The 12,288-nt window shown below is 50.8% G+C and overlaps 1 protein-coding gene across 19 annotated transcripts in view; it reads left to right on the top strand.

Moving 5' to 3' along the window:
- Positions 1-12,288, top strand: part of LRRFIP1 (LRR binding FLII interacting protein 1) — a 96,565-nt gene that overhangs the window by 52,551 nt on the left and 31,726 nt on the right. For 10 of the 19 annotated variants that reach the window (XM_027773225.1, XM_014589124.2, XM_006151961.2 and 7 more), the window contains 6 exons: positions 3,714-3,749; positions 4,174-4,299; positions 5,972-6,043; positions 8,224-8,394; positions 10,440-10,532; positions 12,075-12,167. In XM_027773225.1, coding sequence (XP_027629026.1) covers positions 3,714-3,749; positions 4,174-4,299; positions 5,972-6,043; positions 8,224-8,394; positions 10,440-10,532; positions 12,075-12,167 — 591 coding nt within the window. The remainder of the gene's footprint in view (positions 1-3,713; positions 3,750-4,173; positions 4,300-5,971; positions 6,044-8,223; positions 8,395-10,439; positions 10,533-12,074; positions 12,168-12,288) is intronic. The other 9 variants (XM_006151964.2, XM_006151959.3, XM_014589121.2 and 6 more) reach the window with 4 other exon arrangements.

Below are 12,288 nucleotides of genomic sequence, written 5' to 3'. Positions count from 1 at the left end.
CCCAGTGGGGCGTGGTCACGCTGGTCTCTTCTCCTCCCTCCCTCCATCCTGTTGGGATTTGGGCATTCACGCACACACACCTAGGTATGTTTTTTTGTTTTGTTTTGTTTGTTTGTTTTGTAGTTTATGGGGCTGAGATTCGAACCATATTGAGCTGTGTGGACCCTGGCTTCCTTATCCACTAGTCCACAGGCTCTCTCAAGTTCATCATTTTCAAAATACATAGTCCTCTCCCCTTGAGTCAGTACTGTTTCTATTTCCTCAGTCCTAGGATGGCTGCATCCCTGGAAGGGCGCGGTGCACTGTGGGTGGGCCACATTTTAGGGGAAGGCCGTGACCTCAGAGGTGGAAAGGAGCTGTCTGAGCTCGGGCTCCCCTGACCCTTCTGCCTGGGAGGGAGGAGCAGCAGGCCCCGGGCAGTGCCTGAGGAGCGGGCCTGCACAGGAATGAGATTGGCCTCTCTCAGAGGGCCTGGGCAGGTGGCCTTGGGCAGGGAGTTATGAGAGCCAGATGCGGAGGTCAGCAGTCGCACTCTTGGCTTGGGACATCTGGCCAGGCACTGCACTTCTTGCGCTTCACCAGAAAGGGGAAGTGACAGCCTTAAAGAACCACAAGGACGTAAGCCAGTGGTGTGCTTCTGCTTGGCAGCTTACCCAGGGGTGTGAAGCAATGTTTGCCGTGTACAGTGGCTCGGGGGCTTGGGGGGTGGTGGGGATCCCTGGCGCGCACCTCATCGGACTGGCAGTGCTGGGCTGGGGTGCAGCCTGAGAGAGGACAGACAGGAGTCTCAGGGGAGGCAACACACAGGCACGGGGCAGCCCTGCAGGGCTCCCTGGGGAGTCTGCTCTGGGTCTGAGACACCACACAGGCGAGCCCGCCTCACCCGGTTACAGTGGGAGGAAGGCCAGTGCCGGGGAGAGGCGGTGCTATTAAAGATGGCAGCTCGTCCCACTTAAAGGACACAGCAGTGTCCGAGACCATCACCAGGGTCGGGCCCTACGCTGTGCCCCGCCTCACGGCCTTCCAGGAGTGTGCTCCTTGGGGAGCAGGGGGGGATGCCAACTCCCTCTCAGGGGCACATAGTGCACCTCCACCCCAGGCCCACTTCCCCAGCCTGTGGCTGAGTCGTGCTTTATCTAGAATCTTCTTGAGGCGGCCATAGTCACTCGTCACTCAGGGACTGTGTGCTGAGCACTTGGACCATCCAGGCACAGGGCCTGGAGTGAGCCTCACACACATGGCCCTGCCCGCGGCATGCACAGACCAGGCCAGCAGCCCGCCCAGTGATACAGAAACCTCAGCCACACTGGCTGCAAGGGAGCCAGGCCAGTGGAAGGAGCAAGAATCAGGAGCTCTGACCACACAGGCTCGACCACTCCTAGGCAGTGACGCCAGCGCATCTGTGTCGTCCAGCTTCAGAGTACACTGGGAATCCTCCCGCAGCCTCACGCTCCCCTGGTGACACCCCTGGAAACACCCCTCACGCACGTCTTAGGCAGCCGTGCTCCACACGATGCCTTCGTATCCAGAGGAAACGTGAGCGAGGAACCTGAACGCTGCCAGATGGGGCTAGAGAAACCGAGGCTGTGACCCATGTTTGTGTTGCACGAAGGGGCAGCTCACGTACACGGCAGCGAGCGGCACAGCACAGAGCAGGGGTGTTGAAGGCTCTTCCGCCCCGGACCAGTGTTTACCGGTCTGGATTAGATTCCTTCTCATCTCTCTTGGAAGAAGTACTAAAAATAAACCCTTCTCCTGTGGGCACAGATACCTTAGTGGATGAACATCATTTATTTCGGCACAGTATCCACTGCTAATGGCAGTCAGAAACGGCACTGACACGAGTCCCGAGCCGCAACCTTCTCCGTGGGGTCCTGGGGCCCCACCAGCCGTTCCATCATCATCTCTCCATTCTCACCTCACTACTGTTGGCTCTGTGAACAAACTCGTTCCAAGAAATACACCTCTTGAGCCCAGGAGAATTCACAAATCAGTTTCCCAGCAGACTGGATGCTAGATTTCACTTCGCCTTAGTTGCTTGAAAATTTAATTTGGAAAAGTATTTCAGGAATATGTTATTCCCAAATGGAGAGAAAAACCTGAACTACTAGTGTTCTCTCCATCTGAAATGCTGGAACATGCTTGCAAGTCAGAACACAGAGGTGGGCTCCCCGGGGCTCGGCCAGAGTAGATAAAACCCTGTCCATCGGCATCTACCTCAGCTCAAAATGTGCACAGGTGAATGTGGCATGCGCATCTCAAAAATGGGATGCAGATGTGCACTTGCACACGTGCTGAGCACATGCCAGCAAGCAGCAGGTGGCGTGGTGGTGGTCCGCAGTGACCATCTTGCCCAGAGTGAACTGCCCCATCCAGGAGGGAGCCAAGACAGTGCAGAGGGGCCACCTGCCGGCCAGACTGTGGGGACTCCTGTGAGATGCACCGGCCTCAGATTGACCCTTAGAGGGCAGCAGCTGCAGCTGAGTGGAAAGGAGGAGATCCGGGTAGAGGGAGCATCTGGATCAATGCTCTCTCCCACTCCTCCCTGCCGAGGGACGTTCTTAGCAAACCTGGGTCCATTTCAGGGGCTGAGGGTGATGACCTCTTCATTCTCGTTTCCTTCCCTGCTCTTAGAACACTCGGGAGATGAGTTAGGTGCGAGGAGAAAGTCCATCCCGAGGATTCAGGTGTGGCACGGGTGGGCGAGGTCGCGTGATGGCCCCGGGATCAGCGTGCAGGGTCGAAGGCAGCTGCCCTGAGCTAAGAGCTGGGTTCTTGAATTTGCCATCCTTTGAGTTCTGTCTGACCCTCTGGGTGGGCTGATTGGTTCCAGCTCTCGGCCCTGTTACTTTGGTGATCACTCTGTGTGTCCTGTCCTTGGAGAGAAGGCCGAAGGGGTGAGGCGTTCAGCGGTGGGAAGGTGGCAGTTAGCAGGCCTTCTCGGTGGGGACAGGATGGTGCAGATGCGGGCCTTTGGCCCAGACTGGGCTCGGGGCGGGCACGAGGCAGGCAGTGTTTGGAGACCACTGTCTGCCCTGACCTGGCCACGAGCTTGGCACCCGTGTACTGAGCTGCTGCGGGTCACAGACTCCAGAGCGGCTTGGTGTCTCTGAGCGCAGCCTCGGGTGAGCTCGATGGGTCTGAGCTGTGCTGGGGAAGGCCCCGAAGGTGACCAGTGTCCGGTCGCCTCCCAAAGCTGCCAGCCTGCAGCTGCAGTTGCATTTGCCCTGCGTCTTCTGAGCTACAGGAGCCGGAGGTAGAGGCATGGTGCTCCCCGGCAGCTTTTCTGGGGAGTTTGGAGACAGACAACCTCTGTACCCACCCAGGGAGTACGATTAGAAACCTCAGTGTGACAGAAAAACATGCAGAGCAAAGAAACCTTGGGCTTTTGTTGGATGCTGAGTAAAGAACAAAGGAACACCAGTGCCAGCCATGGCTTCTTGGCCCCAAGTCACTCTCAACACCCACGTGTCCCTGGGGCCTGAGGCTACTGTGCACCCTCCTGGTGCGCTGCAGGCCACACAGGGTCCCACTGAGATCTGGCCCGAGAGAAGGGGGTTCCCAGAGAGACGCCGGACAGGAAGGATGTGAAGACAACGTTTTTAGAGAAGCTAACGTTTTATTGTTTTTATCATCCTACCCTCTAAATTCATGTTATCATCATACCTGATAGAATGCATCAAGTGTATAATAGTTGTCACTTTCCTCTGCAGGTTGAAGAGAGACCAGATAAAGATTTCACTGAGAAGGTATGCAGTTTCCATAAACCTTCATATCATGCCATTTATAAACCTGGAGGTTCCCAAATCTCAAGGACGAAACTGACAAGAGATGCTGTTTGACCTTTCATAAAATCTACCAGTGAGTGAGCAGGACTAGGAGCCCACAGGCCTGGTGTCGCATCTGTTTAGGGAGTCCCTACTGTCACATCCAGCATGTGTGTTCAATACCATATAACAGTGCAGGCGTTTGGGAGGGGCCCCTCCATGAGCTTAGTGCTGACCCGACCGCAGAGCATCCGTGAGGCACCTAAGGTGAACCTCTCTCTCTTGCCTGCCGTAAGCCCGTGGAAGATTTTCCGGTTGGGAAAGGAATTGAAGGAAAGGCACAATCAGTCGGACGTGAATTAGGCTGTTTAGTCTGACACGTCGCCTTTGCTCTTCAACATCCCAGGGGCCGCGCAGCATGCCCAGCTTGTCCGCAGCCACACTGGCCTCTCTGGGCGGGACTTCCTCTCGGAGAGGAAGCGGAGACACCTCCATCTCCATTGAGACCGAGGCATCCATGAGGGAGATCAAGGTAAGATGCACACTCACTCACTGCTTGAAAGAACCTTTTGTGAAATCGGTCTTCAAATTAAAAAAGGGGTTAATTCGTAGAGTTCCAGATCTTTCTTATCACTCCTGGCTCCCCCACCTCCTCTAAAACACAGTTTTCTCATAACACCCAGGCCGGCTCAGGAGAGACCATGTAGAGACCATGCATGTAGAAGGCAAATACATGCATGGTCTCTCCTGCGGGAAGCCGACCCTGACCCGCCTGGCCCAGCAGGGCAGACGCCCATCAGACCTGGGTGGGCCGTAGTGAGCACACTCAGCGCCGTGTTGGCGCCACTGCCCTCTCTGTTCACCTGGCACCTTGGGACGTCCAGTCCGTTTGAGAACGTTGGACATCGCAGCGCTTCCAGCTCCCGGCCACACCGAGAACTTGCTCATGACCTCGCCCTCAGAGTATCTGCTCCCTCTGCCCGAATGTGTCCTTTCCCGCGTTCCTAAGATGCCTTGAGTGGGCCCCACCGTTGATGATGGTTTTCTCCCACCAAGATGTAGATACTATTCCCTGTAGATACTATTCCCTGTTACTTCCTTGGCACCCAGAACTGCCAGGCATTTGGTAACATTCTCTTGTGTGAGAAAAGGATACTGTTTGTTAAAGTAACTGGGGCCACTGCATCTGAAAAAGAAGCCTCAGAGGGAAGGTCAGATTCCCAGAAACACATGTCCTGGAGGGCAGAGCTGAGGCGACGGGGCTGCAAGGACCATGACTTGGCTTCATCTGGGGAAGCTCCACCACTTAACATGGGTTTACAGAGACCTGGTCCCCATCATAGTGGCTGAGCGGCTGAACGGCCGCCTGCCCTGGAGGACAGAGAAGGGACTTCATCTCTCCCAGGGGCTGGACTGGGTAACCTCGCAGAAGCCTTCCAAGTCCTTTGTTCTATGGCGTATGCAGCCAGCATGGCATCCTGGCTGCCTTTCCTGAAGTGCCCTCGTGCCTCACCCTGACTCCCTGCAGCCCTCACTCTTGGTTCAGATCTCTGTACAGAAGTGGAGTTTGCTACCATCCTCAGTCGCCTTGGCCCTCAGGTGCCAGGCACCGTTCATTTGTTCAGCAGATCCTTACTGAGAATCTGTCGCATGCCAGACACTGCCCCAGGCACCAGGAGTTTCGTGGTCAACGGGGCGGGCCACATGGGGCCTGGGAGCTCCATCCTACCTCTAGCATCTTTCTGTACCCTGCACAAAGCAGGAACTCCAAGTGCTTGAAGAAGTGTCAGGTAGCAGTGAAATAACTTGCACCATTTTTAGAAGTTCTTTCCTCTGTTTTATAAAACTGTAAAACCATAGGAGTACACCGACATTTTAATCCTTGTAATACTGAGTTTTTTCTTTAATATTTAATAAAAGAAAAAAGAAAATTGATTCCCAAATCACCTACATAATACAAACTTGCCAGAAGTATAGGGGTGGGGGCTTCAAAAGTTCATGGAAAGTGGAATACATGTATGGGTTTATTTGGGTGAAAAAATGGTTGAAATTCACACAGGTTTTTCATAATACACATTTCCATGAGCTTCTTAAAGACCTCCCCCTTCATGTAAAAGAAACTGCTCGCTGTGTGTGTGTGTATGGGGGGGGTCCCTGTCCATTGTTCCCCTGGATATCATTTGCCTTTTTGCCATTTCCCCCAGGAGCTCAATGAGTTGAAGGACCAGATTCAGGATGTAGAAGGCAAATACATGCAGGGGTTGAAAGAGATGAAGGTACCGGTTCCAGAAGTGTGGGTGTGCAACACTAACCCAACCTAACTTAGCAAAGCCCTAAAGAAGCAATGCAAAGAGCGTGCTTACTCTAGAGAGGCTCCAGGCTGGAGAAAAACTGCAACTGGCAGGAACTGAGCATGCATTGCACTGAGCATTTCCCCAAATGCAGTTTTTGAACCAAGACTTGAAAAACTGTAACCGTCCCGCCAGAAGAGGTTACTAACAGCCCCCGATGCATGTCTCGAACTCACCATCCTCCTCCAGGCTTTCCCACAGGCACTTCAGAAGAGCCATCGGTTTTCTTCACTTTTTATTCAAGCAAGGCTTCACTTGATTGGTTTTTCAAAATAACGGATGTCTCCCAGTACGGCCGTGCCAGCGCGCCGTGCTTTTGGAACACCCAAAGCATTTGCGTACTGTAAGATTTCACTAACTGAAGGCGAGTCTGACTGTGTCACCTTGGATTTTTTTGAGAATATACTTTTAGAATGTGGAGTCTCTTGGGACCAGCAGATGGCATCATGGTTACATCACTGGACTCCCAGTTGAATGCGATTCTAGTCCTGTACCAGGCGGCTTAGAATTCACACTGGGCACATGTGCGTGCGTGCCCAAAATCTCAGGAGACTGGAGAAGGGGCTGCGGTGTGGCCATCCCCCAAGGAGCGATTTCTAGCTCTCAGGTTCTGTCCAGTGCACATGCCCTATAGCAAAAATCTCTCTAAAAAAATTAGAAGAATATGACTCTCCTTATTGTGCCACCCAGTAAGTTGAGTTGCCATATTCCTTGAGGGTCAGGTGAGTGGACAGTAATCACCTTCACTAGCCACCTAGGGCTGACCTTGTGCCTAGCAATAGATGGTAAATCTAATACTTCCTTGTTGGAGCTCCAGAAAGTACCTGAGAAATAGTCTGAATTCAGATCAAAGGGCACCAAACAGAGGTGATGACATGAATCACACGAAGAACTCATCATTTCGTACATGTCACTTCTCTTTAAAGGGAGTGGCAATTTGAGACTCTGGCTTTCTTTCTCTTTTAACACTTCTTTCTTTTTTTTAACTACAGGGTATATGCACTCACCAGAGATAGGGGAAAGTGAGAAGTCACCCCCCAGGGGGGATGGCCATGCTGCAGTCCCTTCTCCTCCATTCTCCGGGGTTTTGGACACACATTTCAGGCGTGTTTCTCAAGGTGCCAGGCCTGGGACATGACTGCCAACTCAGCCATGTGGGACCCAGCACCTTAACCACCATGCCACCTACTGGCCAGAGACTCTGGTTTTCAGCTCCTGTAAAAGGGAGCCGCTGAACCAACCGGGACAGCTCTGGTCCTACCTGCAGCTGTTGCCAGTTCGGAAGTGCAGGACAAGGTGGCACAGGCTTCCGAGAAGCCTCCTGGCGACTCCTACGGCAGATGGCCATCCCGCCTGCTCTTCTCTCTTTAGTGTGGGCCGGTGTACACTCAGGGTTCCGCTCTCTGTTCTGGAATCCCGTTCCTGGGGATCTCAGTGCCTCCATGTTCACTCTGCAGCCTGACCTGCCAGGGCACGAGCCACAGGAGGGCATGGCCATGTTTATTTCTGGGCTGTCCTTTTGAAGGCATGACCTTTGTCTTTCCAGAACTTACCTAGTGAGACCTATGTACCATGTAGAGTTTTCTTGTAGGTTGAAAACCTACAATTGCCACATAACCCTTTCCCGGTCCATAGGCTGAAACAGGGACGCTGGGGGCTGCTTGTGGCAAGCGTGTTTAGTTGCACCGGCGTCACGCACCGATTCATCCCCAGATCCTGGGACATGCTATATCGGTTCCTCGAGAGGCCTATGGCCCAGCCTGCAGCCCTTCACGCCTCCTGGGAAGAGTCCCTGTCTGTGACTCCACTGCCTCCCTGACCTCACTTCCCACACTAGCTGTCTGTTTTGATGAGTGTGAAAACCACTTCCACCCTGGACACAGATAATGACTAATTCTCTGAATGATGTGAATTTGATCATTGAAAAGGGGAGATTTCTGTGCCTTCGAAGTCGCCACGTGTTTCTTAGCCTGACTCATTTACTCTAAGAAATAAAGTCTAAATTTGGGACCTAATTGATGTTTTGTTCCGTTTTGAAGAATACTGAACTCACCTTTTGTTGGTTTTCTTACTGCGACTATAAAAATCTGACCTGGCGTCTACAGGACTCTCTAGCAGAAGTTGAGGAGAAATACAAGAAAGCTATGGTTTCCAATGCTCAGCTAGACAACGAAAAGACAAACCTCATGTACCAGGTCGACTCCCTGAAGGACACGTTACTGGAACTTGAAGAACAGCTGGCTGAATCCAGGCGGCAGTATGAAGAAAAAAATAAAGTAAGCTTTAGCATGATTTTTTTTTAATGTTATAATAGGCATTAGGCATCCTTTAAAAGTTCATATAAAATGCATATCATGAGACAAAGTATGTATAGACTTCAAAACTTTTTGCCCCAAAATAAGCTTGTACTTTAATTCCATTTATATGAACCTTTTGAAGTCCCCTAGTATGTACTTGTGTGTGTGTGTGTGTGTGTGTGTGTACTAGATTTTTTTTTAAATATTTAATTTTATTTGATCATTCTTTTTTTTTTTTTTTTTTTTAATTTGACCAGAGAGATACAGAGACAAAGAGAGAGAGAAGGAAATTGAGAAAGCAAGCCACTAGGTTTGGGACTTAAACCATGGTCAGCCATGTGGGAGTGTCCAGCACCTTAACCATCATGCCACCTGCTGGTCTCTATTATATGTTTTTTTAAAACGGTAGTTTTAAACTTGTTCAGGAAATTGGAACATCTGAGAATAAAAATACCATGCTCTTGCTCAGTGGCTTGCAGGGTTAATATACATAACTCCAACATTTAAACTAGAGACAGTTATATGAGGACGTTACTATTTTGCGTGTAAGTGAAATCATCACGATGAAAAGCAGGCCTGTGAAAGAACCAGCGTACTTGGGTAGGGCACAGTTAGATGTTTCAAGGGTTTCTTGTTACTACGCATTTCCTGGTTTTTGTTTTAACACCTTAGGGAAACAGTTATAGATATCAAAGAGTTCAAGAAAACTATGTTCATTTATTTTCTGCTGATTGGGTCAGTCCACTTAAGAATGAAATATCTTCATTAAACTCAGAGAAAAAACAGAGTTCTGTCTGTGCTTTCACTTAGAGCCATTGGAATTAATCTGCCATTTATGACATCAGTATAAAGCATGACTGTGCTGAAGTGAATGACAGTCGGCTGACTTGGTGCAGTCTGGACGCAGATGTTCTTTGGGAGATACGGAGTAATAATGCTTATTTCTCACATGTTCAGGAATTAGCTAGTTTATCCAACACTAGAATATGAAACTTTCCCCGAGACTCGATGTCACGTGGGAACAAAGAGCAAGCACATTCTGAGCCCCTGTGGAGGGGAGGGCACCCTAATTAATGCCTTTGAACTACAAACTGTGCCTAGACTACCTTTGTTTAAGCTTCACCTCGTGGACCAAGAGCCCCCAGGGCTAACTCCAGAAAAGCTAAGTGGTCCTAGAATGTTGTTCCAGGGTTAGGGCAGGGGCCAAGCCTAGCTCAAAAGGAAGGCCCTTGTCACAGTTCAGCAGATACCAGCCACCCACAGACTAAAAACAGTGGGTGAGCAGACAGCACCAAGGGAAGCAGAAGCTAAGGTCAGATCCCAAGGGACCTACTCCACAGAGCCATGGAGCAGGTGTCCTGCTATCCCTTAAACTGTTGGCAAAGTTGCTCGGGTACCAGATCATCACAGGGGACAGTGCCACCAACTGAGCGAGAGAATAGAAAAGCCACGTGGCTGGAGTCCTGGGGTGATCACGGTAGGAAAGATGGACTTGGGAGAACAGCTTTGTCTTACAAGCTCTTTGCTTATGTCCGCCGATTTTTCTTGTTTTGTCTCACGAGTGGCAGCTCGAGAGTACAGAAGTGGCCATCACAGTGAATGAGAGATACTAGTGAAAAGCCATATTTATCTCCTTTTTATCCTGAGTATTTCTTGTAATATTTCAAATCAGGGATAGTTTTAAGTCCTTTGTTAGGCCTGCCTGTTGCATGCACTCTGTGTGGCCTCTGACCATGGCAGGCACCCCGAAGAGGAACCTTCCTAGAGCGCTGCTCCACTGGAGAGAGGTCAGGAAACACTGGTGACCTCAGCACCTCAGTGAGCGTTGCAGTAAGTCATCGGGCACCTCCTAGGAACGGAGAAACGGACTCGTGCAGTTAAAAAGGCCTTGAAAACTGTGAGGACAGCAACGGCTCATTGGTTCCAAGGGAAGGATAAATCATCAGAACGTGAATGGCATAAAAACGACACAGAATGACGGAAAACGTGACTCCACTGAAATGTGCTGTCTTCCTCCTCTGTAGGAATTTGAGAGGGAAAAGCATGCCCACAGCGTGCTGCAGTTTCAGTTTGCTGAAGCGAAAGAGGCCCTGAAGCAAAGAGAAGAAATGCTTGAGGTAGGAGCGTGCTCCTGATGTCCGCGTCCTTTCCTGCTTCGGAGCATTTGTGGGTTCACCGCCGTCTTAGCTTAGGCCGCCACAGTGGGATACACAGGCTGGGTGGCTTCAGGAGCGGAAATTTATGTTCTCACAGCCCTGGAGACTGGACGTCTCAGGTCAAGGTTGGCTCTGGTGAGGGCTCTCTTCTAGAACAGCAGGCAGCCACCGTTCTGCTGTGACCTCACGTGGTGGAAAGAGAGCGCAAGCTCTCTGGCATCACTTCTTATAAAGACACCAGTCCTACTGGACAGAGCTCCTGTGTCTCTTATAAGGACACCAAAGTCCCCTCATTCAGCCTTGGTTCCCTCGGAAAGGCCCTGCCTCCACAGATAGTCTTACGGAGTTGGAGGACACAGTTCAACCCACAGCAGTGACTGAAGTGTCCACTTGCCTAAGACTGAGCGGCTAGGCCAACTCCCCGTGCCTCACAGAAGGAAACGGTCGCTCTCCTTGGTGGGGATTCCTACTCTTTAGTGATCTTGTGTTTGTTTTGTGACGTGCAATAGAGAAAATAATGAAATAATGCCCCAACTGCAAGGATGTCCACATCCCAGACCCTGGAAATTGTAACTATGTTATCTCACGTGCAAATGGGACTATGCAGAGCCAGCAGGTGGTGTGGAGGCTAAGGTGCTGGGTCCCACATGACCAGCTTCATGGTTTGATTCCTGGATCCAGCAGCTTGAGACTCACGCCATGCATGTATGCATGTGTGCTCAAAATCCTGAGAGGAGAGTGGAGGAGAAGAGATTGTGTTGTGGCCATCCCTGCTGGGGGAGGCGAGAAAACGCCCCCTCCCACCCCCCACTCTATAGCAAAAGAAAGAGAGAAAGAAAAGAGAAGAGAAAAGAACAGAAAAGGAAAAGACCAGGACGGGCGGGCGGGGTCAGGTGTTGTCCTAGGTTTGTGGGTGGACCTGGTCATCACAGGGGTCTTATATAGGAGGGAGCCACACTGAAGGCAGAAGAGGGCAATATGACAAGAAGTGGGGGTGGGGTGGTATGAGGAAGGCCCTGAACCAAGAACGTAGAAGTTCTAGAAGCTGGAAAAGGCAAGGAAACAGAGTCTCCCCCTGGCCTTCAGAAGGAACCCAGACTGACCCCTGCCTGAATTTAGCCCACAGGGTTCCTTGTGGTTTTCAGACCTCCAGAAGTGTAAGAGAATAGATAGTGATGTTTCAAACCACGGAATTTGGGATAATTTGTGACAGCTGCAATGGGAAACCAGTACAGTGTTAGTTTTGATTTAAACCCAGTCAGTACTTTAACTGGTGGCTTTTAAGCAAGAATTTCACTCAAGTGGGCTTTCCTCCTGCACTTCCCCAAGCAGGGATAGAACAGGGGAAATAGTCCTAGAACGTGGATGGTGAACTCGGGGCCGATGAGGAAGAATGGCGTGTGTGGGCTCCTTCACTCTCTGGGCTCTCAGGAGTTCCAGCCTTGGGGTTTTCTTCCTGTCTAACTCTGTACCTGCTTTCTTTCCATCTGTTCCTTTCCTCAGGAAATCCGACAACTACAGCAGAAACAGGCGAGTTATATCAGGGAGATTTCTGACCTTCAGGAAACAATAGAGTGGAAAGACAAAAAGATAGGGGTAGGCTTCACAAGTCTTTGATAACCTATTCAAAGGTCAGGCTGCTTGGCAATTTTTTTTTTTTTCAGAATTTGGTTTGCAAAAACGCTTGCATGAGTATGCACATGACCCCCATGTGACA

The sequence above is a fragment of the Tupaia chinensis genome, unplaced genomic scaffold (assembly GCF_000334495.1).
Source record: "Tupaia chinensis unplaced genomic scaffold, TupChi_1.0 Scaffold000332_1, whole genome shotgun sequence".
Taxonomy (NCBI): domain Eukaryota; kingdom Metazoa; phylum Chordata; class Mammalia; order Scandentia; family Tupaiidae; genus Tupaia; species Tupaia belangeri.
Note: the sequence above shows the minus strand (reverse complement) of the source record. Positions and strands in the feature narration are given on the sequence as shown.